The sequence below is a fragment of the Geotrypetes seraphini genome, chromosome 8 (assembly GCF_902459505.1).
Source record: "Geotrypetes seraphini chromosome 8, aGeoSer1.1, whole genome shotgun sequence".
In the NCBI taxonomy this organism is placed as follows: Eukaryota; Metazoa; Chordata; class Amphibia; order Gymnophiona; family Dermophiidae; genus Geotrypetes; species Geotrypetes seraphini.
In genome coordinates this window covers 99,468,642-99,483,202 of record NC_047091.1, presented here as the reverse complement: position 1 = coordinate 99,483,202, position 14,561 = coordinate 99,468,642, and the positions used below count along the sequence as shown (strand labels likewise).

The window sequence follows — 14,561 nt, the reverse complement described above, 5'->3', positions numbered from 1 at the left end:
ACATCAAATGCAATTTTAAATGTTCCCTCCCTCCTCCCCCTGCACAAAAAAAGGTGATCCCAGATGCACCGAGGGATGATGATATCAAAATTTCCTTACAGGCTGAGACAGCAGTTTGGGTGTATATCCAGACAGGTGCGCACACATGTGCGCTTAGGGGGAAATTCCACACAAGGGGCTTAATATTAGGTGTGGGAAAAGCGTTCTAACTAATGCAAGGCACAAAACGAGGCAGAAATGGCAAACCTGCACAAAAATACCCCCCATTTATAGAATAGTGCCCAAAAGTTTCCCTGTGGATCTGCAAAGAGGCATAGTTAGGTCAGGGGCATTCCTTTCAAATGTGCGCAGGGTTAAGGAATTTAGTGTATCCACATCCAATTTGTGTGTCAGGATTTATACCTGGTTTCAGTTGGTGTAACTCCTCATGGAATTAGAAAAGGTACAGAGAATGAAGATGAAAATGATAAAAGGGATGGGACTACTTCCCTATGAGGAAAGGTTAAAGCAAATAGGGCTCTTCAACTTGGAGAGGAGATGGCTCAGGAGTGATATGATAGACGTGTATAAAATATTGAGTAGAGTGGAAAGAGTAGATGTGAATTGCTTTCCAAAAATATGAGGACTAGGGGGCATGCAATGAAGCTACTAAGCAACTAAGTAGTAGACTTAAAACAGAGTGAAGAAAATATTTCTTCATACGTGTAATTAAACTCTGGAATTCACTGCTGGAGAATGTGGAGAAATCAGTTAGCTTAGCAGGGTTTAAAAATGGTTAGGATCATTTCCTAAAAGAGAAGTTCATAGGCCATTATTGCGATGGCTTGGGGAAATCCGCTGCTTAATCCAAAGATAAGCACCCTAAAAATCTGTTTTACTACTTGGGATCTAGCTAGGTATTTGGGACCTGGGTTGGCAACTGTTGGAAACAGGATACTGGGCTTGATGGACCTGTCCCGGTATGGCAATTCTTATGCTCTTATGAGTGCAGATCCCAGGCATTACATGCTATTCTATAAAGGGTGTCAATCCTGGAACCCCCATTACAGAATACTGTTCAGCACCAAATTTTGAGCACCATTTATAGAATGTATTTGTTAATATCAATTCTAATAATTCTAATGGTACACCAACCTAAATTGTACATACCCCTGACTCTACCAACCCCAACACAGCCAAGGAGATTTAAAAAAAAAACCTGTCTTCTGCCTGAAAGAGAGAAGTCACTTGCCACAGCTATGATTATTTCAAGTTTAACAATTTTTTTGGGAAGGGGGGATACTTCCCCCCAACCAAACCCTTTTTATACACTGACAATTACTAAAGCAACTCTAACAAGGATTAAAGTCAGACAGATCTCTGAAATAATGCCACCTGAACACATGAGATAGCTCTTAACTAGTCGTGTAACACGTGCGTCTGTATATAATATATACAGTATATATTTAGTTTATAGAAAAATTCAACGTTTGCGATAACTGAAAAGCCATCCGCTATTCCACTCAACTGCGATTTAAAAATACTGAGTGAAAGCATTTATCTAAAAGCCCATTTTCATACCGTGAAGACCCATCCAAAGCAGCCAGCATTGGCAGTGGTGGGCAAGGTGGCGGTACTACACAATGTTAAATGCTGGTGTTGCAGTTGGTTATTACATGAAACACGATCACTGGAATCCAATTCTATGCTGATGAAATTCTGCCTGGCAAACCCTCCTGGGGGGAAGGGGCCCAGCCTACGAATGGGAGAAACCGTACCCACCTCCACCCTCAAAAGCTAAAAATGAATCCCCCTTCCCCTTTCACATTTCCCATTTTCTAAAAGTAAATTTCAGCAAAGTGCCACAAACTGGTCTAAGTCCCTTCAAATTATGTTACGTACGAGTTCCCCGCTAGGACTGCATTTTTTCCCTTCATTTTCTCATAGCAGGAAAAAGCAAAGAGAAGATTCAACCAATATCAGCTGAAAGATTGTTTTCTAAACTGAGCTCCTAGGGATAAAATGCTTCCTTCCAAAGCAAACAAACCATCCTCCCATTTACAAAGATTCAAGGATAGCTTTAGTGATCTCTATTGAACATATTTCCCAGAAGTTACCAACTCATCTTAACTCAGTGGGAGAGGAGAGGGAGAAAATCCCTCAAAGCAGATTTTAAAAATATATTTATATATGTATAAAACCAGAAGAATCTTTGATGCTTCTTGATGAATAGATACCACATTCATGTCCAATATGAGTATTTGAAGCTGGAAACCAAGTAGGAACAACTCTCTTCCTCCAAAGTGACTCCCTCTCCGAGATCAATGCCATCTTGCTGAGCAGTACCATGCTACAGGCTAAATCACTCATCTGGCCGCCTGGGACAGGACAGGGTAGGAGAGGGTGACGTTGAGAGAGTCATTGTGCTGTACCAGGGAGACGTGTTTGTAGTGAAGGACCAAGTCTTTCAGGGAAGCGTAGAGATTGTATGGTTCAGCAAAGCCATATCCCGAGGCTGTCTTGTATATCATGCAGTGTTTTGTGTCACCGTCGACCCTAAAGGAAGGTAGGAAAGTTATTTTTACTACTTTGGTTATCTTAGTCATCCCCATCTCTATCTCCACCCCTGCAATCCCCCTTACCACTATTCTCAACTACCATAGTAACAGTCCTCAGGACAGGGTCTACTGACCAAGGCTCCCTTCCAGAAACCAAATATATGTACACCCTGCACCCTCCCCCCTCATTCTGGCCAACAATCACTGGCTGGTGCTCCTTTCTCCTCAAGTAAGAGGAGTGGGAGAGAGGGCTTCAGACTGCCACCTCTACAGGAATGCCAATTCAAACACATCCAAGGAGAAGGGGCCAGGTTTGAGAACTGCACTAGGGTGCTTTCATTTTTCCAACTTAGAAGCTTTATTCACAAGCCATCAGAACTTGAAATACAACGGTTCACAAATTAGACCCCCACCTCCAAATCCAACCCACTAGGGTGCATTTATAAGCATCTTTGTAGATTCACATGAAATGGAATGAACTGCAGTAACCACTGACTTCCACCACACACTATTCAAAAATTTACAGCTGTATTCACGCTCAATTCTAGACATGCTGGAAGTAAGCTTGTAAAGACACATTGGAAGTAAGCTTTTAATATCAACATTTCTTATAAAATGGCACCGAGAAAGGAGGAAAAAATTTGGAGAAGATCAGGCAAGGTGGAAAATAAATCAATATGGAAATTAGAGATAAGGAATTATAAAACCTTGATTAGGGAGAAACGAACCAAATATTATGTCAGAAAGTAGGAAAATCCAATGTAAATAGTAAAGAGTTATTTAAATTAGTTAATAATCTCTTTAATACAGAATCTAAAACAAGATCAAGGTTAGAAAGTCCACCATCAGCAGAGGCTTTAGCTCAATACTTTGAAGCTAAGATCCATAATTTAAGAACTCACATAGATTCAGCTTTGTATGCAAATTTTGAATTCTTTTCATCCCAATCAAATGAGGGAATCAGGGCAGATATGTCCTGGTCCCAATTCAACTTTCCTGATTGGGCAATGTTTTGTAACTTATTTTCTAAGTATGCAAAAAAGAATTGCCAACTTGATGATTGTCCTCCAATTGCAATGAGAAATGCTCCGCTCACTGTAAAATCAAAACTTTTTGATTGGATTGTATCATTATTAGTGGCTGGGTCATTTCCAAGTGAGATTGGTCAGATTTTAATCTCCCCTATTATAAAGGATACGAAATAAATTATAACTAATATATCCAATTTCAGACCAGTCGCTTCTAGTCCCTTATTTACAAAAGTGATTGAAAGTTAAGTAAATGTGCAATTAGTGAATTATTTAGATAAATTTGAAATTTTACATAATTTTCAATCTGGTTTCCATTCAAGATATAGCACTGAAATAGTTATAGCTTCAATAGTAGATCATATCCATAGCCTATTCAAATCGGGTTCAAGCGCAATTATTCTACAACTGGATTTGAGTAGTGCTTTTGACTTAGTTGACCATGATATATTATTAGCATGCTTGGATTCCATTGGAATTTCAGGTAGGGTATGGAATTGGTTTTAAAGGGTTTTTGATAAATAGGTCTTACCAGGTAGTCAGTGCTGGTCAATACTCTATCTGATGGGTAAATGAAAGTTCAGTCCCTCAGGGTTCACCACTTTCTCCAACTTTATTTAATGTTTACCTAGCACCTTTATGCTATTTATTACATAGTTTAAAGGTAAAATTTTATATTTACGCAGATGACATTTCAATACTCATCCCTCTAACCGAACTCACTTCAGAAGTGTTAAATTATATAGCTTTTATTCATACACAAGTGGAAATTTGGACATCTACATTTAGATTGAAATTAAATCCGGGCAAATCAAAATTCTTTCTAGCTAGTCCTAATGAAAAAATTACTGAAACAACTTTACTTCTAAACGGTCAATCTTATTCGATATCTCCTACGCTGAAAATTTTAGGGGTTATTTTAGATCGGTCCTTACCTTTTAAGGCCCATACAGATTCTCTGGTTAAGAGATGTTTTATTGTCCTCTGGAAACTGCGTACTATTAGGAAATATTTTGATTTTATATCATTTAAATTCCTGGTTCAATCTTCAATCCTTTCAATATTAGATTATTGTAATGTTATTTATCTGGGATCATATAAAATAACTAGTAGCCGACTAAAAATCATACAAAATACAGCTATTTGTTTGAATTTTAATCTGAAAAAACACAATCATATCAGTATATATTATCAAAAGCTTCACTGGCTACCGTTTGAGGCTAGAGTGCTATTTAAATTTGGATGCATTTGTTTTAAAGTTTTATTTGGCTTAGCACCGGCTTACCTTGTTTTTCATTTTAGTTTTTTTATTTCTAAGAAAAATATTCAAAGAACTGCTTGGTTTTATTTTCCTTCAGCAAATGTATGTCATTACAAAAATTTTTTAGATAGAACCAGTTGCGTACCAAGGGGGGGGGGGCCGTCCACCCCGGGTGCCAGCCATGAGGGGCGTGTTCTTGGCCTGGGAGTCATGGTCTGGGAACTTCCCTTCTCACAGCCTGGTGCCAAGGCTCTGGATAGTCCCCGTGGCCCAGCATGTTCCCAGCCTTCTCTCCCTTTACCTTCCATGAAGCTGAAAAAACTGCCGGTCTCGGCAGTGATTCAGCTACATCGCCCGCGGCTCCCCTTCCTGCTTTCCGCATCTGCCAATGACGCAACTTCCTGTTTCCGCCCGGGTGGATTGCAGAGGCAGACACGGAAAACAGGAAGGGGAGCCATCCAGAAGTAATAGAAAAAGAAAAAAAGATTTATATTTATATATAGTTCAAATAAAGATAAAAATAAAAAGAGACATTTCGATCAACGATAGCCCACATGCAGGTTACCAGCCAAGACTACTTCTAATGGCTGGTAACTGCAGACACTTGCAATCTATAGTCTCTATTCAATATTGTTCTCATAGACCATCTCGATCTCGCTTAGGCTATATATTGCTCCCATCCCTCAATACCTATCTTCTCCTCTACATTTCAAGGCTGTACAATAAGAGCCATACAATCTTGTGCATATTCACTGTGGAGATACAACTAGCTCTATGGGTCACCAAGACGGGTCTAGGAAAGATTTAAAGCCAGAGGCTGAGTAAATCCTGGTTCCACCCCTCTGCATGTAGGGAAGAAAGATTAGGTTCTTACCTCCATTTCTGAACTTGTGGGATGTATCAAAACATTTCCCCGAGTTTAGGGTAGGACAGATGAGCCTGCTGTCAGAAATGAAGGTCCAAGTGCGGAGTCCTGTTTGGCCACCACATCCACCCTATAAAACTTTGTGAACGTATGGAGAGAAGACTAACTGGCAGCTCTACAGATTTCTTCTGGGAACACCACCAAAGATTCTGCTCATGAGGAAGCTACACGTCTAGAGAAGTGTGCCTTCATGGATACGGGTGGATGTTTTCCACTTCTGATATAGGCTGAAGAAATGGCTAAACAGATCCATCTGTAAATGGCCGCTTTCGAGACTGATTGACCTTTACAGGCAGCCCCCGACAATATGAACAGAAAATTTGAATCAATATTTGTTTGTGACCTCTAGATACCGCAGTAAGAGTCTGTGTACATCTAACAATTCCAACACCTGATCACTCTCTCGATCCTGAGGGACTGAAGGCAGGCAAGCATACTCCTTGGTTGATGTGGAAGCTGGAAACCACTTTTGGTAAGAAAGATGTGACTGTGTGTCAAGAGCACATCTGAATCTGAAATTCTGAGGAATGGATCTCTGCATGACAAAGCTTGAAGTTCCAACACTCATCAGGTGAAGGCAATTCATTTTTAGAGAAATAACTGAGGAATTGGAGGACAGCCCAGAAAGATGGGAGGTAAAGCAAAAGAATGCTAATGAAGATCCCGACAAGAATTCTTGTGAGAAGGGACTGACTATCCACAGGTTCAGGAATGGAGTGTGTCGCACTAGAAAAGTAGTTTCTTTCTTAGGGAAACTCAATAGGGAAATCACAGAATTACATTTCCCTGCATGCATATCCCTCTGTACAGCTCTTGTCTAGTCGTCAAACATGTACCCCATCAAATTACAATATAGCATTTAACTATGCATATAAGTTAAGGTAAGAAATAATTGTGCTTAATATGAATTATTTCTAGCACAACCCAATTCAGGAACCTCAATTTTACTCAACCTTTCAGGTTGCTTTGGTAATATCTCTGACTACTATGTGTTTTTAATCTTCTCAACCATTCAACTTCCCTCCCATCTGCCTGCATGTCTTCCTGTGAAACAGAAAAAGATGTTCTGCAGGTGTATGCAAACACTCACACAACTGAGCACGCGTAGCGGCCCTTCTGGCTGCTCTCCCGAATCAGGAAGGTCCCATCACGCTTTCCACACAGCATCTCCTCAGCCTGTACACGGGACATGTTGCCCACATACCAGGTCCGCTCCTCTTGGTGGGGCAGGTCTTCTTCATCGTCCATCATAGAGTACTGACTGGAAGGAGGATAGAAGAGGAAAAGGGCAGGCCTTAGAAACTTTTAGGAGATGGCACAAAAAAAGAGAAAGTCCTGCTATTCAAGACCAACCAACTTAACATTATCAAGCTGCAGTGGAATGATTTTATAGACACTGATGCTCAAAAGCAACATGTGTCTTCGATGGTTCTTATGGGAGATCTGCATCTCCAAATGCCTGTTACTTGGCATGGTTGCTCTCGTTCAACATCAAGTTACATAGAGCAGCTGTTTCACCATCTGCCAATTAAAGGGTTAAGCCTTTAAAAATTTTTTAGAAAAAACCCCATCTGTATAGCATGGACATCTTTATTTTCAACAGTAAAGGCAAAGAAGAAATATATCTAATGTGTATATATACACACATACACAGAGAGCATGATTTCTGAGGGAATAAAGTGGACTCAGTTCTGCCATTACTTTCCAGGGGTACTGTGCAGGCTCTCCCTTGTACCTGGTGTGTGTCTCTATGTTTGTGATTATGAAACTTACTCCTCTGTTTCGTTCTGTATGCCCAGCCATTCATTAATCTTCTTCTGACGAGCACCTTTCTGTGTCAGCCACCTGGAAAAAGGGAAGAATGCTACCATAAATGCTCGTCACATATGCTTGTAAGAGGAAGTAATAATAATAATAATAACTTTATTCTTGTATACCGCATTACCATGGAAGTTCTATGCGGTTAACAGATGAAGAGACTGTACATTTACAGTGAAGTTACAATTTCGTTAATGTTACATTTACATTTTGGACGATACATATTCGGTCAAGTTACCTTTACATTTTAGACAATAAATATACGGTGAAGTTATTTTGGCAGCTAGGTTATATGTTCAGAGAAGTTACATTTGCTATAAGTTAGATACAGCGGCGTTACAAATAGCAGTGTTACATGAGGCGGTAAGGATCTAGGGGGGAGAGGTCAGAAGAGAAGGGAGGAGGACGGAGGATAAATCAGAGGAATTTGTCAAAAAGGTAGGTTTTAGTTAACTTCCTGAATGTTTGATAGTGGGGGGAATTGGAGATGAGAGTAGAGAGGCATTTGTTCCATTTGCCCACTTGGAATGTTAGGGATCGGTCAAAGAATTTTTTGTAAAGGCAGCCCTTCAGGGAGGGAAAGGAGAACAGGTAGGTATTCCGTGTACAAGAGGGGCCAGCAATTTCAAGGTGCTCAGATAGGTAGATTGGTGAAGAGCCTGCTAAGGTTTTGAAGCAGAGGCAAGCGAATTTAAAGATGATTCTTGCCTCCACCGGCAGCCAGTGGAGTTTAGCGTAATAGGGGCTAACGTGGTCGTATTTTTTGAGGCCGAAGATGAGGCGGACGGCGGCATTTTGTACTATTCTTAAACGTATGGCATTATAACAGCAATCTTTTCTTTAGCACACTCTGATGCATGCTCTGTCACAATGAAGCTGAGGGTAAGACGAGGCAGGTTTGTACCGGAGGCAATGGAGGGGGACATGACTTGTCCAATGTTACGAGTATCAGAGGGGAGAAGTGAAAAGTCAACCCTGGCTTCCTTGTTCTCAGCCCACTAGTCTAACTTCTAAGATACTTCTGGAGGAATGGTTTCAGAGAGTTAGTGGCTTGGTGGAAGGGAACAGAAGACACACAATGACTTTAGAAAGCCAGTTTCTCAACAGGAAACTAGGCTAACCACCAATTAAAGTTGCCATTTAGGTTGATCTTGAAATTAAAGAAAGGAGAGGCAATAGCTTGTTTTTCTCTATGAAAAAAGCAAGCAGCAACCATAAGGACAGCCCATTCTTGCAAAAAATATGCAGCCCCACTAGAACATCTATTTTTTTTCTCTTTATCAACCCTTAAATTCCCTCTAAATTTCCCAATAACTATGCAGCAGCATGCCTTGTTCCGTAAAATGCTAACATTTTTTTTTTACCTTCTCCTTCTTGGGACTCACTCAACCATGCATTCCACACTGTCAGCTACTTATTCCTAGGTCATCCAGGATAGTTCATCCAAGACTGCACTATACTGTATACCCAGTGTTGTAAACTCTGTACATACAGGTTCCAGACTGCCACAAATGTGTGCCATTTGAGAACCTCCATCCCACACTGCCACCACCCCCATAAGCTTCTCCATCTGCAGCATCCAATAAAAGATATTCTTCTACACCTCTCCCTTGGTATTCGCGGGAATAGGGGCAGAGCCGGACCGCAAATTGAGAAAAACTGCGAATAACTTCTCATCCGGCTCTGACCCACCTCTGCCTCTCTCCAGCCTTCCTCCCGGCATCCGCGGCCTTACCACGTAGGAGCTGATGCCCATGGCTTTGTGCAAAGAAACAACTATGGCAGGAAGGAGGAGGAGCAGGCCAGAAGGTAAACACCCGCTGGAGGAAGGCACGTACTTGAGGCACAGAATGGAGGGAGAGAGGAAGGGAGGAGGAGAAAGAGGGGTGCACTGGGACTCAGAAGGGAGAGGAGTGCGATGGGACACTGAAGGTAGAACCAGACCCTGTTCGTAAGTACGAGTCTGATGTAAGTCAGATGTTTTTAAAACGGGCACTGCCTGTAAGAAAATTTTATCTGCCAGTGACACTTCTTGTCCATCATTGTAAAGGGAAAATTCTACATATTAGTACAAATCGGGCAGGAAGGAAGCAAGAGACAGTGCAACTACACAAGGTTTGGAAGGAATCTATTCAACTTCCCCAATTTCAACAAAAGCTGATGATTCTGGCCTGCAAGTTCCCTGACACAGGGTAACAAACAGGGTGGGAGAAGCTGAAAAACTTATGCTATTCTACAGGAAAGAAGATTATTCAGATAAGAACCTAATCCTTTCTTCCTGTGCAAACAGCATACGATTACTTACAGATGGAATGTACCAGAGCAGTCCCTCAAGTCTAGGGCAGAACAGATGAGCCTGCAACCAGTCCAGAGCCCCCTCCGTTTGTGCTGCCATGTCCACTCCATGTGGCTACCTCTGGTTTGAGGAAGCACGCCCAACTGGCCCTTGAATCAGCAACACCAGCACTTATTTTATTGTTTCTGGTGTACATTGTACTTTACAACTTTATAAAACTGGACTAGAAGCATTTGATTTTCTGATCAGTGGGAAAGAAAGCTCCTCACTATCACATAACAGACCACCTATTATCTTCTCTTGAGCACCGGGGTCCTGGTTATTCAAAACAGGACCCAGTATATAATCCCCAGAGGTGCTCCAAGGAGGTAGCAGACACGGGAATATACGTACACCAGATACTGATCACGGATTTTGCGTAGCTGCATCAGGTCTGGCTTAAGACTGTTCATCCGCTTGTCAATTTCTCGATTGTCAGAAGCCTGTTTCTTCAGGTCCTGCTCCAGCTTCAGTTTGCTGTCATGGATTTCGGCAATCCGGAACTTCAGCTTCTCCGAGTTCATCAGTATTCTAACCAAGGCCAGAGGAAAAAAAAAAAGCAGCAAAGAATTACTATGAATGAACAGAAGAAGTTATTTACACATTTGTACCCTGAGGAGCTGAAAGAAACATGTATCCAAGTGCTGAGGGATCAACTAAGCATGTTGTGCTTTACCGCTGTATCTCTTTGTCGTCGCCCTCCCGCTTAAATTTTTCAATGTATTCCTTGCTGCATTTCTCCTGTGTCTCACACTGCTCCTCAAAGATCTTGATGGTTTCATTGAAAGCCTCGACTGCCGTTCGCTTCATCTGGAGCTCCTGGAAGAGTGAAAGGAAGTGGGGATTTGAACCTGGGTCCCCTGGTTTACAGTTCATTAAACTGACCACTAGGCTACCTTTCAGACTCTAAACGGATCATGACATAATACTTGGAAGGTTTCAGCTCATCACAGTGTAGAGATGTCAGTCAAGCTGATCTGCCCAAATCTCACTACCTGCTATGCAATCACAAATTCTATTCATCTGTTGTATTTACATTTCCTTCTCCTCCTAATATTTTCATCTTCAGGTAAATTACAGCACAATCAACCTTTAAAAACAACACATTAAAATAATAGCTAAAACATTTTTCAAAATCAATACATCACCCCAATGCTTGGACAAAAAGCCAAGCTTTTAATTTCCTCTGTGGAAGTGTAGACATGGGTGTCAGAACGGGGGAGGCCACAGGGACCATGGCCCCTCCAAAAATTGGCAGTCGGTAAGAAGGGATGGCTCTCCTGTCTCCCCCATCTCCTCCCTGGTCATTCTCATTTTAAATCTTCAGGAAGTGGCAACGAGTGAGCCTGCTGCCGTCGATGTGCCCCAGAAGTCTTCATTCTGCAGTGTCTAATTGCTGCAAAATGAAGACTTTCGGGACAGGCCAACGGCAGCAGGCTCACTTGTTTCCGCTGTCCCAAGATTTAAAATGAGAGTGACCAAGGAGGAGGTAGGTGGGGAAGGCAGGAGTTGGAAAGAGGTGGAGGTGGAGCTTTTGCCCCCCCACCCAAACAAAAAGCATTCCGCTGCCTATGAGTGTAGGAATATACCTAAGAGGAATTGAAGGAATGAGAGATGATGAAACAGGAAGGTGACCCTAACATTAATAGGAATGGCCAGAGGCGGTCATGATGAAAAGCATTAACAGGGAAAGAAGTGACCAATGGTACCTGCAAAGTTCTTGTGTATTCATCATACAAGATATCATATTCACGATTTTTCTCCTGGTACTGCTGGTGATAAACTTTTAACTGTTCCCCCACTGCCTCGACGCTGTTCTCCTTCACAATCTGGTCCTGTAAAGAAAAGACATTTTGACAAATCAGACCTTTAAAATCATCACCCTTTCCAAGATCCATTTTCAATTTAGGCGCCTAATTTTTCTCCCTCAAAAGCTGATAGGGGTTTAGCACCTAAATTTAGGCTAAAAAATGAGTGGCTTCAAGGGCAGGAAAATAAGTTTGTCAGTGATGGAAATCAGTGTTAATGTCTCAGACAAATGAACAGATCTAAATTTAACCTAAAAAATGGGCAACTAAGCCAGGAGGTTCCATGTCCTTAGAACATCTGCGTCTCCGTACAGATGGAAAGAACACATGGAAGCATAATACTCTAGGTGCCATCTTGAGCTTTGCCTGAAGCCAGCACTAAAATAGTGAAACCAAAAATCCATCTGCCCCAATAACAGCAGGCACTCCACCAACAAGACTGGTTCCTTTCAGCAATCCTCGTTTTCCACTCGCACTGGCCTTACCTGCTGGTACTTGGATATGGGGTAGAGAAGTTTGGTGTCCAGTTTGGCATTATACTGTGCTAAAGACTCGTGCCGGTAATGGTTGATTAGATCTACAACCGAGGTGAAGGTCAGCGGTTCGGAAAATCCATAACGTTCATCACGATGAAAAATCTTGATCAGTTTGTTGTTGCCACCCTTCCTATGGGTCATTGAAGGGTTGGGGTTAGAGAAGAGGAAAGCAGTCAAGTAAAAAACACATCACAAGAGATGCCATCACACAGTTTGGGGTTCTGCAGTAACAGTTATTTGGTCCACTTATGTGATGTTAACAGATTTAGCTTAGAAGACAGCAATGTCTTTTACTGCCCCAACCAAAGACTTGACCAAAAATAGAACCAAGATGACCATATGGGTACCCCATCATCAGATCTCACTAGGATATAATTTGAGCACATGTTTAACAAACCATGCTCTGAATAGATTGAGGCCATCAGCAGGTGCCTTAATATTACTGAACACAGACAAATATGATTTAATGGGACAGAATCAACACAGATTCATCAAGAGAAATCTTGTCTTCCTTCTCTGCTGCACTTTTTTTTTTTTAAGGCATGGACATATGAATAGAAGTAAGTCAATTGATGTAGTGCATCTAGATTTTCAGAAAACATTGACCAAGTTCTTCACGAGAGACCCCTTTGAAAGCTAAAAAGCTATGGGATAGGAGGGAAGGATAAGGTTCTTACCTAAATAATCCTCTTTCCTGTAGAACTGCATAAGATTCCTTACAGATGGGTTAAGCACCTCAACTCGTGAGTTGTTTGCAGAAGACAATCATTTTCTTCTCAATGATGCCCCCTTATGATCATGGCCCCCCCTATTATGGCTTTGGTGGTATATAAAAATAAAATTATTATTATTATTATTATCTCTCTGGGCTGTGCTCTCTCTCCTCAGTCCATACCAATACAAGTTTTAACCTCTAGGAAAGGAAATGAAAACAATGCAGATAAGTTCAATCTGCTCTGCAATATAGAGTTAATAAACCACCACCCAATAGGGCAACAAAGCAAAGTGGCAAAACAAAAACTCACCTTCCTGTGTGCAACCAGGAACAACACTTGTACAGCTCTTAGCAAGGTAAAATGTGCCGATATAGATTCCAGTACTAATATACCACCTCTTCAAAGGCTCTGCTTCTTTTCCTTTGCGTAAAGAATCATATGTTATTCTACAGGAAAGAGGATTATTGAGGTAAGAACCTAATCCTTTCTTCCTGTGCAAACAGCATATGATTACTTACAGATGGGATGTACCAGAGCAGCCCCTCAAGTCTAGGGCAGGCCAGATGAGCCTGTGACTAGCACAGAGGACCTGAAGGCCCTGTCCATTTCTGCTGCCATGCCAACTCTGTAAAATTTTGTAAAGGTATGGAAGGTAGACCATCTGGCTGCCCTACAAATTTTGTTGTATGGTATTGCCCTGGACTCTGACCAGGAAGACGCTACACTTCTGGTAGCGTGAGCTTTCACGGCAAATGGCAGCTGCTTACCACAGCCAGTGTATGCCAAGGAAATAGCCATGATGATCCATCAGGAAATAGAAGCTGTAGAGGATGGTCTGCCTCGACGACTAGCACTGGTCAATCCAAATAGGTGATCCAATGGGTGGAACTTATTTGTTACTTCAAGATAATGAAGAACAACACTCCTGACATCCAGCAACTTCAATACTTTGTCCTGTTTCTTCTCGCCCATGTGCTGAAAAGCTGGAAGCCACACTTCCTGGTTGACATGAAAGACCAAAACTACCTTCAGTAGAAAGGAAGGCACGGTGCATAAAGATACCCCTGCTTCCGTGAATCTGAGGAGAGGCTCCTGCAAGATAACACTTGCAGTTCCAACACCCTCCTTGCCAAAGTTATCATGACTAAGAAAACTGTCTTCATGGTTAGATTCATGACAGAGGCTCATATGGCACTTTAGCAAAGGCCTGTAACTCAATGTTGAGATTCAAATTACAAGTTTATTGACTTTCTTTACCACTTTCTCACTTAAAAAGGAATATAAGTGGTTTACAATGTTACAAATCAAAAAAAATAATTAGGAAAGGAAATACAATAATAAAATAGGACAGCCATCCAAAGGAAAAACAACCATAAATAAAACTATCAGTAAAAACAATTCATAGCATAAAAAGTCACACTTGCCAAAAAGGCAACTAACTTACTTCCAGTAAAACCTCATAGCCTTGTTAAAAAGAAAAAAAAAAAGCTTTTAATAGTTTCCTAAACTCCATACCTTGTTTAAAAAAACACAAACAGAAAAACATGCTTTTAATAGTTTCTAAAATCTGGGAATTGAAGAGCTCTTCTGTTAGATC

General features: G+C 41.4%; 1 protein-coding gene across 3 annotated transcripts in view; it reads right to left on the bottom strand.

Moving 5' to 3' along the window:
• Positions 1-712: 712 nt before the first annotated feature.
• PIK3R2 (phosphoinositide-3-kinase regulatory subunit 2) overlaps positions 713-14,561 on the bottom strand; it is a 133,843-nt gene continuing 119,994 nt past the window's right edge. For all 3 annotated transcript variants that reach the window (XM_033956885.1, XM_033956883.1, XM_033956884.1), the window contains exons 10-16: positions 12,198-12,378; positions 11,614-11,739; positions 10,581-10,723; positions 10,259-10,435; positions 7,525-7,596; positions 6,842-7,012; positions 713-2,535 (exon numbers count right to left, since the gene is read on the bottom strand). In XM_033956885.1, the coding sequence (XP_033812776.1) occupies positions 2,346-2,535; positions 6,842-7,012; positions 7,525-7,596; positions 10,259-10,435; positions 10,581-10,723; positions 11,614-11,739; positions 12,198-12,378 (1,060 nt within the window). In that variant the 3' untranslated portion in view covers positions 713-2,345. The remainder of the gene's footprint in view (positions 2,536-6,841; positions 7,013-7,524; positions 7,597-10,258; positions 10,436-10,580; positions 10,724-11,613; positions 11,740-12,197; positions 12,379-14,561) is intronic.